General features: G+C 66.1%; 2 protein-coding genes across 3 annotated transcripts; one reads left to right on the top strand and one right to left on the bottom strand.

Moving 5' to 3' along the window:
• Positions 1–1,410: 1,410 nt before the first annotated feature.
• On the top strand, positions 1,411–7,317 carry RCE1 (Ras converting CAAX endopeptidase 1). The gene is given in 9 exon segments (XM_059872397.1): positions 1,411–1,590; positions 2,300–2,402; positions 2,490–2,573; positions 3,202–3,280; positions 4,227–4,328; positions 4,331–4,393; positions 4,981–5,052; positions 6,177–6,239; positions 7,000–7,317. Coding segments are annotated over 9 exon segments (942 nt in total). The 5' UTR covers positions 1,411–1,426; the 3' UTR covers positions 7,212–7,317.
• Positions 7,318–8,194: 877 nt separating this feature from the next.
• ZBTB3 (zinc finger and BTB domain containing 3) lies at positions 8,195–10,789 on the bottom strand. 2 transcript variants are annotated; one of them, XM_059872289.1, is made up of 2 exons: positions 10,284–10,789; positions 8,195–9,694 (listed from the first exon to the last, which is right to left on the bottom strand). In XM_059872289.1, the coding sequence occupies exon 2, from the start codon at positions 9,688–9,690 to the stop codon at positions 8,557–8,559; it is 1,134 nt and encodes a 377-aa protein (XP_059728272.1). In that variant the 5' UTR covers positions 9,691–9,694; positions 10,284–10,789; the 3' UTR covers positions 8,195–8,556. The 2 variants fall into 2 exon arrangements, with proteins under 2 accessions (XP_059728272.1, XP_059728271.1); XM_059872288.1 differs by having other exon boundaries at positions 10,281–10,786.
• Between the last annotated feature and the right edge of the window lie 14 nt (positions 10,790–10,803).

Raw genomic sequence — 10,803 nt, 5'->3', positions numbered from 1 at the left:
TTAGAGCTGTCCCCAAGGTCTAGGGCTGTCCCCAAGTTCTGTGAGGTCTCCTCATCATTTTGGGGGTGTCCCTGTGGTTTGGGGGTGTCCCTCTGGGCTGTCCCCTTGTTTCACGGGTGTCCCCAAGATTTTGGGGGTGTCCCCACGGTTTTGGGGTGCCCCCTCCCCATTCCAGCTCAGCCCCTGTGCTGGCCTGACCCCAAGGTTTGGGGGCATCCTCTTGGTGTTGGGGTCATCCCCGTGGTTCAGGGGTGTCCCCCAGCTCCGGGGGGGTCCCCCACGGTTCGAGGACCCCCCCCCAAAATTCGGGGTCCCCCCAGGGATGCGCCGGCTGCTGCTGGCCCAGCTGGAGCCCACGCTGCGCCTCGGCCGCCCCGCGCTGGCCCGGGGGCTCCGTGCCCTCCTGCACCCCCTCCTGGGGGGGCTGCACCGCCAGCACCAGGTGGGTGCGGGATTTTGGGGTCCCCCCGACCCCCCCAGCTCCCCCGTGACCCCCCAAATTCCCCCCTCCAGGCCCAGCAGAGCGTGGCCCGAGCCCAGGCCCTGGCGGTGGCCGCGGTGACAGCCGTGGTGGCCGCCAGCTCCAGCGGCCGCTTCCGCAGCGCCTGCCTGGGCGCCTTGCAGGTTTGGGGGTTCGGGGGGGTCCCCCCGGGGTTGGGGGGGGGGGTTGGGGGTGTCCCCAGTGTCACCCTGTCCCCCCCACCCCCCAGGTGCAGGACACGCCGGCGCTGGCGGCGGCCGCGCGCCGCAGATGGGCCGAGGTCTCGCGCCGGCCGGGGCTGCCCCGCGGGGGTGAGGGGGAAACGGGGGGTGGGGGGTCCCCAAAACCCCCCCCGGGCACTGAACCCCCCCTCCTGTGCTCCCCAGGGACCCCCCAAAAGCAGCGCCGGGGACGGAGGGAGCAGCAGCTGCAGCAGCAGGAGGAGGAGGAGGAGGAGGAGGAAGGGCACAGGAGCAACCAGGGCCAGGTGGGGTTTGGGGGTCTCTCCCTCCTCTGGGGACCCCCCAGACCCTCCCAGTAACCCCGGGACCCCCACACTGCAGGACCCCGAGGAGTGGACGCTCTGAGGGACAGGACAGAGCCCCCTCCCAGCGCTCCCAGTTCACCCAGTCCTGGCTCATCCCAGTTACACCAGTTGGCCCCGGTTCCTTTCATGAGTTTCATTTCCTCCAGTCAGTCCCAGTTCCCCCAGTTAATGTTGATCCCAGTTCCCCCACCAGTCCCTCCCAGTCGCTCCCAGTTCCTCCCAGTCCATCCCAGTACCCCCAGTTTCCCACCCATCCGTTTGCCCCGCCCATTACTGACGTAGTTTCTCATTTACATAACCCCACCCGCCGTTCCAAGCCACGCCCCGCATTCCCCGTTCCGTAGCCCCGCCCTCCGTCCCTCCCCTCGCCCCGCCCCCCGCGCAGGCCCCGCCCCGCCATGGCGGCCCCGCAGCCCCCCGGTTCCCCCTGGGCCGGGCCGGGGTCGGCAGCGGCCCCCGGAGCCGCCCGGGCCGGGCCGTGCTGGGCCGCCGTGCTCGGCTGCCTCAGCCTGGCCTGCTCCTACGTGGGGAGCCTGTACGTGTGGGGCAGCCCCCTGCCCAGGTACGGCCGGGGGGGATTCGGGGGGGATTTGGGGGGATTCGGGGGGCTAGGGGCGAGCACGGCGGGTCGGGGAGGGACCTGAGGAGCTCTACGGGGGAACTGGGGGGGTCTGGAGGGGATCTGGGGGAATTCAGGAAGTCTGGGGGGGATCAGGGAGGGATCTGAGGGGTCTTGAGGCACCTGCGGGGGATTTGGGGGATCTGAGGGGCGATTTGGGGGGGATTCAGGGGGGTCTGGGGGTGGGCATGGCAGATCGGGGAGGGATCTGAGGGGTCTGCAGGGGAATTGGAGTGTCTGGGGTGGGTTTGGGGGTGTCTGGGGTGGGTTTGGGGGGGATTCAGGGGGTCTGGGGGGGGATTCAGAGGGCTGGGGGTGGGCATGGCAGATCGGGGAGAGATCTGAGGGGTCTGCAGGGGAATTGGGGTGTCTGGGGTGGGTTTGGGGGTGTCTGGGGTGGGTTTGGGGGTGTCTGGGGTGGATTTGGGGGGGATTCAGAGGGTCTGGGGAGGGATTTGAGGGGTCTGGGGGCATCTCTGGGGGGGTCCCAGGGGGATTTGGGGTCCCTTGGGGGGTGTCCCTGGGGTGTCCATAGGGTTGGGCCAAGCCTTGTGGGTTTTGGGGGGGGGGTCTCCTCAGTGCCTGGGGGGATCGGGGGGATTTTGGGGTGCAGACCCCCCCTCCCCAGCCCCCCCCCGGGCCCCCTCCCCAGGGACCACCCGTCGGTGATCAAGCGTCGCTTCACGAGCGTCCTGGTGGTGTCAGGGCTGTCCCCTGCCCTGGTGTGGCTCTGGAAGGAGCTCACGGGGGTCAAGGTGAGCTCGGGGGGGGGGTCCCCAAAACCTGAGGGGGGGTCTCAGAGCCCCCCCAGACCGCTCTGACCGCCCCCCTCCCCATTTCAGGCTGACACCCCCCTGCCCGCGCTGCTGGGGCTGCGCCTCGAGGGGCTGCTCCCGGCCACGCTGCTGCCTCTGCTGCTCACCATGGTGGGTCTGGGGGGGCTGCGACCCCCCAAAATCCTCCCCGGGACACCCCCGGGGATCCCCAAAATCCCCCTGAACCCCCGGGACCCCCCCCCAGAATTTATTGAGCCACTCCTCCCCCGAGTGCTTTTTCTGAGCCATTCACGTGTGGTGGGTGTGGGAGGGCTTGGGACCCCCAAAATCCACTCAGGACCCCCCAAAATCCACTCAGGACCCCCCTAGGGCCCCCCAAAATCCCCCTCTCCTCCTCCAGGACCCCCCCCCAGAATTCACTGACCCCCCCCCCCCAGATCCTCTGCCTGGGCCCCAGATCCAGCTCACCAGGGTGGGTGTGGGACCCCCCCCCAAATCCTTCTGGGACCCCCCCCAAAATCCCTCTGGGACCCCCCCAAACCCACTCAGGAACCCCCAAAACTCTCCCTGAGCCCCCCAAAACCTTTCTGAGACCCTCAAATCCCTCTAGACCCCTCCCCAATCCCCAAATCCTGCTCCCTCCTCTGATCCCACCCCCATGGTGGGTATGGGCTGAAAAACGGGGACCCCCCCCCAAAAACCCCCCCAGATCCCCCCCAGGGGATGGAGAAGGGGGGTGCGACCCCCCCTGACCCCCCCAAATCCCCCTGACCCCCAGATCCTGTTCCTGGGCCCCCTGATCCAGCTGTCCATGGACTGTCCCTGGCGGTGGCTCGATGGCATCAGGGTGGCCCTGGGTAAGGGGGGGACAATTTGGGGAGGGGGCTCAGGAATTGGGGCTGGGGGTCCCCAACACAGGGAGGGGAATGGGGGGGGGGCTGAGTGGGTGAAATGGGGGAGTTTGGGGTGGTTTTGGGGTTTTGTTGGGTTTGGGGAGCCTGTGGGAATCTGGGATTTGGGGGGCAGGTCTGTGGGATTTTGGGGTCAGTTTGTGGGATTGGGGGTCAGTTTGTGGGATTTGGGGTCAGTTTGTGGGATTTTGGGGTCAGGTCTGTGGGATTTTGGGGTCAGTTTATGGGATTTGGGGTCAGTTTATGGGATTTTGGGACTCGGTTCTGTGGGATTTTGGGGTCAGTTTATGGGATTTTGGGAATCAATTCTATGGGATTTGGGGCTCAGTTCTGTGGGATTTTTGGGTCAGTTTTATGGGATTTTGGGGCTCAGTCCTGTGGGATTTTTGGGTCAGTTTTATGGGATTTGGGGACTCGGTTCAGTGGGATTTTGGGGTCAGTTTATGGGATTTTGGGAATCAATTCTATGGGATTTTGGGGCTCAGCTCTGTGGGGTTTTTGGGTCAGTTTTATGGGATTTTGGGGCTCAGCTTGTGAGGTTTTGGAGTCAGTTTTATGGGGTTTTGGGGCTCAGCTCTGTGGGATTTTTTGGGTCAGTTTTATGGGATTTTGGGGCTCAGCTCTGTGGGATTTTTGGGTCAGTTTTATGGGATTTTGGGGCTCAGCTTTGTGGGGTTTTTGGGTCAGCTCTGTGGGGTTTTGGAGTCAGTTTTATGGGATTTTGGGGCTCAGTCCTGTGGGATTTTTGGGTCAGTTTTATGGGATTTTGGGGCTCAGTTCTGTGGGGTTTTTTGGGTCAGTTTTATGGATTTTGGGGCTCAGCTTTGTGGGGTTTTGGGGTCAGTTTCCTGGGATTTGGGGCTCAGCTCTGGGGGCTGTTTGGGGTCCCCAGACCCGCGGGTGTGGGCGCTGTGCCTGGGGGACGTGCGCTGGCTGCGGAACCAGGTGGTGGCACCTCTGACAGAGGAGTTGGTGTTCAGGGCCTGCATGCTGCCATGCTGGTGCCCTGCACGGGGCCCGGCCCCGCCGTGCTGGCCTGCCCCCTCTTCTTTGGGGTCGGTGAGTGGAACCCTAAAATACCCAAAATACCCCCCAAAATACCCTAAAATACCCCCCCCGTGCTGGCCTGCCCCCTCTTCTTTGGGGTCGGTGAGTGGAACCCTAAAAATCCCCAAAATACCCCAAAAATCCCTAAAATACCCCCCCGTGCTGGCCTGCCCCCTCTTCTTTGGGGTCGGTGAGTGGAACCCTAAAATACCCCAAAAATACCCCAAAAATACCCTAAAATACCCCAAAATACCCCAAAAAAATCCCCTAAAATCCCCCAAAAATCCCCTAAAAATCCCCAAAAATCCCCTGAAATACCCCCCCATGCTTGTCTACCCCCTCTTCGTTGGGGTCGATGAGTGGAACCCCAAAAATCCCCCAAAAACCCCCTAAAATACCCCAAAACCCACCCCCAAACCCCTCCACACTGGGCTGCCCCTGTTCCTTGGGGTGGGTGAGTGGGACCCCAAAATCACCCCAAAATCCCCCCAAAGCTGCCCCTGACTCCCCTCCCCTGCACCCCTGAACGCCCCCTGATCCCCCCAAAAACCCCAAACCCCCCAAAAACCCCCCAAAAACCCCAAATCCTGCTCCCCCAGCCCATTTCCACCACGTGATCGAGCAGCTCCGCTTCCGCCACGGCTCCGTCGGCAGCATCTTCATGGCAGCAGGTGAGGGGGGGTCTGGGGGCAATCTGGGGGGTCCAGGGGGGTCCAGGGTGAAGATTTGGGGTGTCCAAGGTGGAATTTGGGGTGCCCAGGGTGGGATTTGGGGTGTCCAGGATGGGATTTGGGGTGTCCGGGGGGAATTTGGGGTGTCCAGGGTGAAGATTTGGGGTGTCCAGGGTGGGATTTGGGGTGTCCAAGGTGGGATTTGGGGTGTCCAGAGGGAATTTGGGGTGCCCAGGGTGGGATTTGGGGTGTCCAGGGTGGGATTTTGGGGTGTCCAGGGTGGGATTTGGGGTGCCCAGGGTGGGATTTGGGGTGTCCAGAGTGAATTTGGGGTGTCCTGGGTGGGATTTGGGGTGTCCAGAGTGAATTTGGGGTGTCCAGAGGGAATTTGGGGTGTCCAGGGTGGGATTTGGGGTGCCCAGGGTGGGATTTGGGGTGTCCAGAGTGAATTTGGGGTGTCCTGGGTGGGATTTGGGGTGTCCAGAGTGAATTTGGGGTGTCCAGAGTGAATTTGGGGTGCCCAGGGTGGGATTTGGGGTGTCCAGAGGGAATTTGGGGTGTCCTGGGTGGGATTTGGGGTGTCCAGAGTGAATTTGGGGTGTCCAGAGGGAATTTGGGGTGTCCAGGGTGGGATTTGGGGTGTCCAAAGGGGAATTTGGGGTGCCCAGGGTGGGATTTGGGGTGTCCAGAGGGAATTTGAGGTGCCCAGGGTGGGATTTGGGGTGCCCAGGGTGAATTTGGGGTGCCCAGGGTGGGATTTGGGGTGTCCAGAGGGAATTTGGGGTGCCCAGGGTGGGATTTGGGGTGCCCAGGGTGGGATTTTTCGGGTGCCCATGGTGGGATTTGGGGTGCCCAGGGTGGGATTTGGGGTGCCCAGGGGGAATTTGGGGTGTTCAGAGGGAATTTGGGGTGTCCAGGGTGGGATTTGGGGTGTCCAGAGGGAATTTGGGGTGTCCAGGGGGAATTTGGGGTGTCTAGAGGGAATTTGGTGTGCCCAGGGTGGGATTTGGGGTGCCCAGGGTGGCTCCTGTGGTGCCTCTGAGCCTCTGCCATGGCTGGGGGGTGGATCTGGGGGTCCTGGGCAGTTTTGGGGTGTCCCTGACCCCCCCTTTCCCCCTCCCCAGCATTCCAGTTCTCCTACACGGCCGTGTTCGGGGCCTACACGGCCTTCCTGTTCCTCAGGACTGGTGGGTTTGGGGGGCCCGGGGGGTTTGGGGGTCCCCGTGTCCCTGTCCCCAGGTGGGTTTGGGGTCCCCAAGCCCCGTGTCCTTGTCCCCAGGTGGGTTTGGGGTGTGTTTTTGGGGTCCCCAGTCCCCATCCCCAGGTGGGTTTGGGGTGTGTTTTTGGGGTCCCCAGTCCCCATCCCCAGGTGTGTTTGGGGTGTGTTTTTGGGGTCCCCATGTCCCCATCCCCAGGTGTGTTTTTGGGGTGCCCACCCCCGTGTCCCCATCCCCAGGTGTGTCTGGGGTGTGTTTTTGAGGTGCCCACCCCCGTGTCCCCATCCCCAGGTGTGTTTTTGGGGTGCCCACCCCCGTGTCCCTCGCTGTCCCCAGGTGTGTTTGGGGTGGGTTTTGGGGTGCCCACCCCCGTGTCCCCATCCCCAGGTGTGTTTTTGGGGTGCCCACCCCCGTGTCCCCATCCCCAGGTGTGTTTTTGGGGTGCCCACCCCCGTGTCCCCATCCCCAGGTGTGTTTTTGGGGTGCCCACCCCCGTGTCCCTGGCTGTCCCCAGGTGTGTGTGGGGTGTGTTTTTGGGGTGCCCACCCCCGTGTCCCTCGCTGTCCCCAGGTGTGTCCGGGGTGTGTTTGGTGTGCCCACCCCCGTGTCCCTCGCTGTCCCCAGGTGTGTCTGGGGTGTGTTTGGTGTGCCCACCCCCGTGTCCCCATCCCCAGGTGTGTCTGGGGTGTGTTTTTGGGGTGCCAGCCCCCGTGTCCCTCGCTGTCCCCAGGTCACCTGGCGGGCCCGGTGCTGTGCCACTCCTTCTGTAACTCCATGGGGTTCCCGGCGCTGGGCGCGGCCCTGGGGCACCCGCGGCGCCGGGCGCTGCTCCCCGCCTACCTGCTGGGGGTGCTGGGCTTCCTGCTGCTGCTGCACCCCCTGACCGAGCCCGCCTTCTTCGGGGCGCGCCCCCCCTGCCGCGACCCCCCCGCCTGCTCCTGACACGGGCGGGGGGCGCCCGCCCCTCCCCAAACCCCCCCCCCACCCCCCGTTTTTATAGGAGCCGCCGCACAGAGTCTATTTTTGTGATTAAAGTGGTTTAAGGCTTTGTGGGGTGTACTGGGATGGACTGGGGGGGACTGGGATGGACTGGAGGGGACTGGGATGGACTGGGGGGGGATTGGGATGGGAGTGGGGGGGACTGGGGGGGATTGGGATGGACTGGGGAGGGACTGGGGGGGACTGGGATGGGGGTGGGGGGACTGGGGGGGATTGGGGCGAACTGGGGGGACTGGGATGGGAGTGGGGAGACTGGGATGGACTGGGGGGGGATTGGGATGGGAGTGGGGGTACTGGGATGGGAGTGGGATGGACTGGGGGGGACTGGAATGGGACTGGGATGTGAGTGGGGGGACTGGGATGGACTGGGGGGGATTGGGATGGGAGTGGGGGGTACTGGGATGGGACTGGGGGGGATTGGGGGGAACTGGGGGGACTGGGATGGACTGGGGGGACTGGGATGGGAGTGGGGAGACTGGGATGGACTGGGGGGAATTGGGATGGCAGTGGGGGGGGACTGGGGGTACTGGGATGGGTTATGGAGAACTGGAAGGGATTGGGACGTATTTAAGGTAACTGGGAAGGACCGGGATGGGTTTAAGGGAACTGGGAAGGACTGGGATGGGTTTAAGGGAACTGGGAAGGACTGGGATGGGTTTAGGGGAACTGGGAAGGACTGGGATGGGTTTAAGGGAACTGGGAAGGACTGGGATGGGTTTAAGGGAACTGTGAAGGAATGGAAGGGGCCTGGGAATGACCGTGAAGGACTGGAAGGGGAACAGAAGCCACTGGGATGGACTGGGACGAACTGGGACAGCTCCGAGTGGGGTCTGGGGCAACACCGAGCTCCTCCCAGCCGCCAGGGGGCGCTGCTGCCATTGGGCGGTGTCACTCGGTGCCACGCCCCCTCAAGCACCGCCCACCGCCCGTGTCCAGCGTCGCTTTATTCGTGCGTGAGCCCCGTACACCCGCGAGAGGCCACGCCCCCACCGCGAGGCCACGCCCCCACGTCCCTCCGGTTTCCCCCGGGGCGGGGTCCCGGTCACAGCCGGTGCCGCGATCCCGGCCGAGGCGGGTGCCGCTGTCCCGGGGGTCCGGCTCAGGGCAGGCATCCCCATCCCGGTGGCTCCGGACGGTCCGGGTGTCGCAGTCCCGGTGGCCCCGGTGACAGCAGACATCCCCACCCCGGTGTCCCCGGTGAGAGCGGCTGTCCCCATCCCGCCGTCCCCGTCCAAGCCCCGCCGCCGGCTCGGCTCGCTCCATGCCGGTGCCCCGGGGGCTGCGGCGGTCAGGGCGGGTTGTCGCCGTCGCGGGCGGGGTCGCGGGGCCCGCGGGCGGGCCCGCCGTGGCTGTGCGCCTTGCGGACGTGCCGGTACAGGTCCCCGGACTGCGTGTAGGAGCGCAGGCAGTGGCGGCACTCGTAGGGCCGCTCGCGGGTGTGCACGGTGGCGTGGCGCCGCAGCGTGTACGAGCACGAGAAGGTTTTCCCGCACGTCGGACACGTCGGGGCCTCCTCGGCGAACAGCCCGAAGCCCCCGCGGGGCTCCAGCGGCGCCAGGAACAGCGGCTCCCGCAGCCCCCCCAGCGCCGGGCCCAGCGCCGCCCCCTCCCCAAATCCCGCCGCTCGGGCCGGGGCAGGCGGCGGCGGCGGAGGCGGCGGCGGGGGAGGGGGCGCGGGGGGGCGGCGGGCGCCGTCGGGCTCCTCGTCCGAGATCACGATGGCCTCGGCCTTGATGGCACCGGCGGGGCCGAGGGGCGCGGCCCAGGGACCCCCGCCCGCGGACGGAGGGGCGGCGGCGGCGGCTCCGGGCCCCGGCGCGGCCTCGCTGGAGCTGCTGGGGCTGGGCGGGGGTCGCTCTCCCACGACCCCCACCCCGGGCTGGGTCGTGTCGGCCGCGTCCACCAGCGGCGGCTCCGGCGGCAGCGGCGTCCCCGCGGCATCGCCCAGCGGGGGCTGCGGAGGCTGCGGCGGGGGCTGCGGCGGGGGCGGGCTGGGGGCGTCCTCCTCCTCCTCTTCCTCCTCCCGCTTGGTGCTGTCGGCCTCGGCCGGGCCCCGCGCCTGCAGCTTCTTCTTGCACAGCTTGACCACGTCGTTCATGTGCAGGTAGCTGGCGGCGGCCAGCACGTCCTCCAGCGGCGCCGCCAGCGCCAGCCGCCCCTCGTACATGAACTCCAGCAGCAGCGCGAAGGCCGGCGCCGTGACGATGTCGCTGTTCAGGGCCACCACGGCGCCCCGCGCTCCTCCCGCGCCGCCCGGCTCGGCGTAGCACAGGTGGAAGAAGGAGCTGCAGGCGGCCAGCACGGCGCGGTGCGCGGGGAAGGGCGCGGTGCCCACCAGCACCGTGCAGTCGCACAGGATCCCCCGGGAGCGCTGCTCCCGCAGCCCCCGCAGCAGCTGCCGGCTGTGCTCCGGGAACTCCATCGGGCTGCGGGAAATGGGGGAAAAAAGGGAAAATCAGGGCTTGGGGAACTCCAGGGGGCTGCGGGGGAATGGGGAAAAACAGGTGGAAAATGGGGAGTCAGTGCTCCAGGAACTCCACCGGGCTGCGGAGGGGTGGAATGGGGGGAAATCAGGAAAAACGGGGATCAGAGCGGGGCCAGAGCCCGGGGAGCTCCATCGGGGTGGGGGTGATGGAACTGGGGAGGGGGGAACGGGAGCGGGTTGGGATCGCGGGGGGCTGGGGGTGAGGAAAAGGGGGGTCGGTGATGCCGGGATTCGGGAGGGCGGAGGGGACACACGGGGCTGGCCCAGCCGGGCAATGCCAGTCCGTCCCAGTTTGTCCCAGTCCATCCCAGTCCGTCCCAGGATCCCCCCCTCAGCCAATCCCAGTGCGGCCCTGTCACCCATCGGGCCCAAGCAGTCCCAAAGGGGCCCATCCCAGCCAATCCCGGCGAGCCCCAGCGCGTCCCAGGCAATCCCCGCGAGTCCCGCTCGGCCCCAGTCCGGCCCGGTTGGCCCCAGTTTGTCCCAGTTTGTCCCAGTTCCCCCCCAGCGCCCCCGGCCCCGCTCACCACAAAGCCGCGGCCTGCCGACGCCCCGCCTCCCCTCGCGGATTGGCGGCCTCGGTGTGCCCGGCCCTCCGCTCTCATTGGTTAGTTTACCAGTCATTCAATGTGACCGGGCCGAGCAGGTCAGAGGCGTTTCTTGATTGGTCGCAGATGCCGCCACTCAGGAAAGCCTGCTGTTGATTGGCTCTTCGGAAAAGGACGGGCCGCGGTCGCCAGGGCGGTGGTTGCCATGAGCGCGGAGGCGGGGCGTTGCCACAAAAGCCCTCGGGGGCGGGGCACTGGCTGAAAGCGGCATTCTGATTGGGCGTGACGGGGTATCATTCAGTGTTCCCGCGCTTTCATTGGGTTTCCGTCCTGCCCTCACGGTGCGTTCCCGCCTCTTCCGCGAGCCGCGCTCTGATTGGGTTGCGCTGCCATCGCTCAAGCTTCGCACGCGAATCACAACACGAGGAGGGCGGGGCCTCTGTCTCCCCGGCAACCAGGTAAGGCGGGAACTCCGCGAGAGGGCGCGGCCGGGGCGGGACGA

The sequence above is a fragment of the Haemorhous mexicanus genome, chromosome 35, assembly GCF_027477595.1.
Source record: "Haemorhous mexicanus isolate bHaeMex1 chromosome 35, bHaeMex1.pri, whole genome shotgun sequence".
Classification (NCBI taxonomy): Eukaryota; Metazoa; Chordata; class Aves; order Passeriformes; family Fringillidae; genus Haemorhous; species Haemorhous mexicanus.
This window is presented reverse-complemented; position numbering and strand designations above follow the sequence as displayed.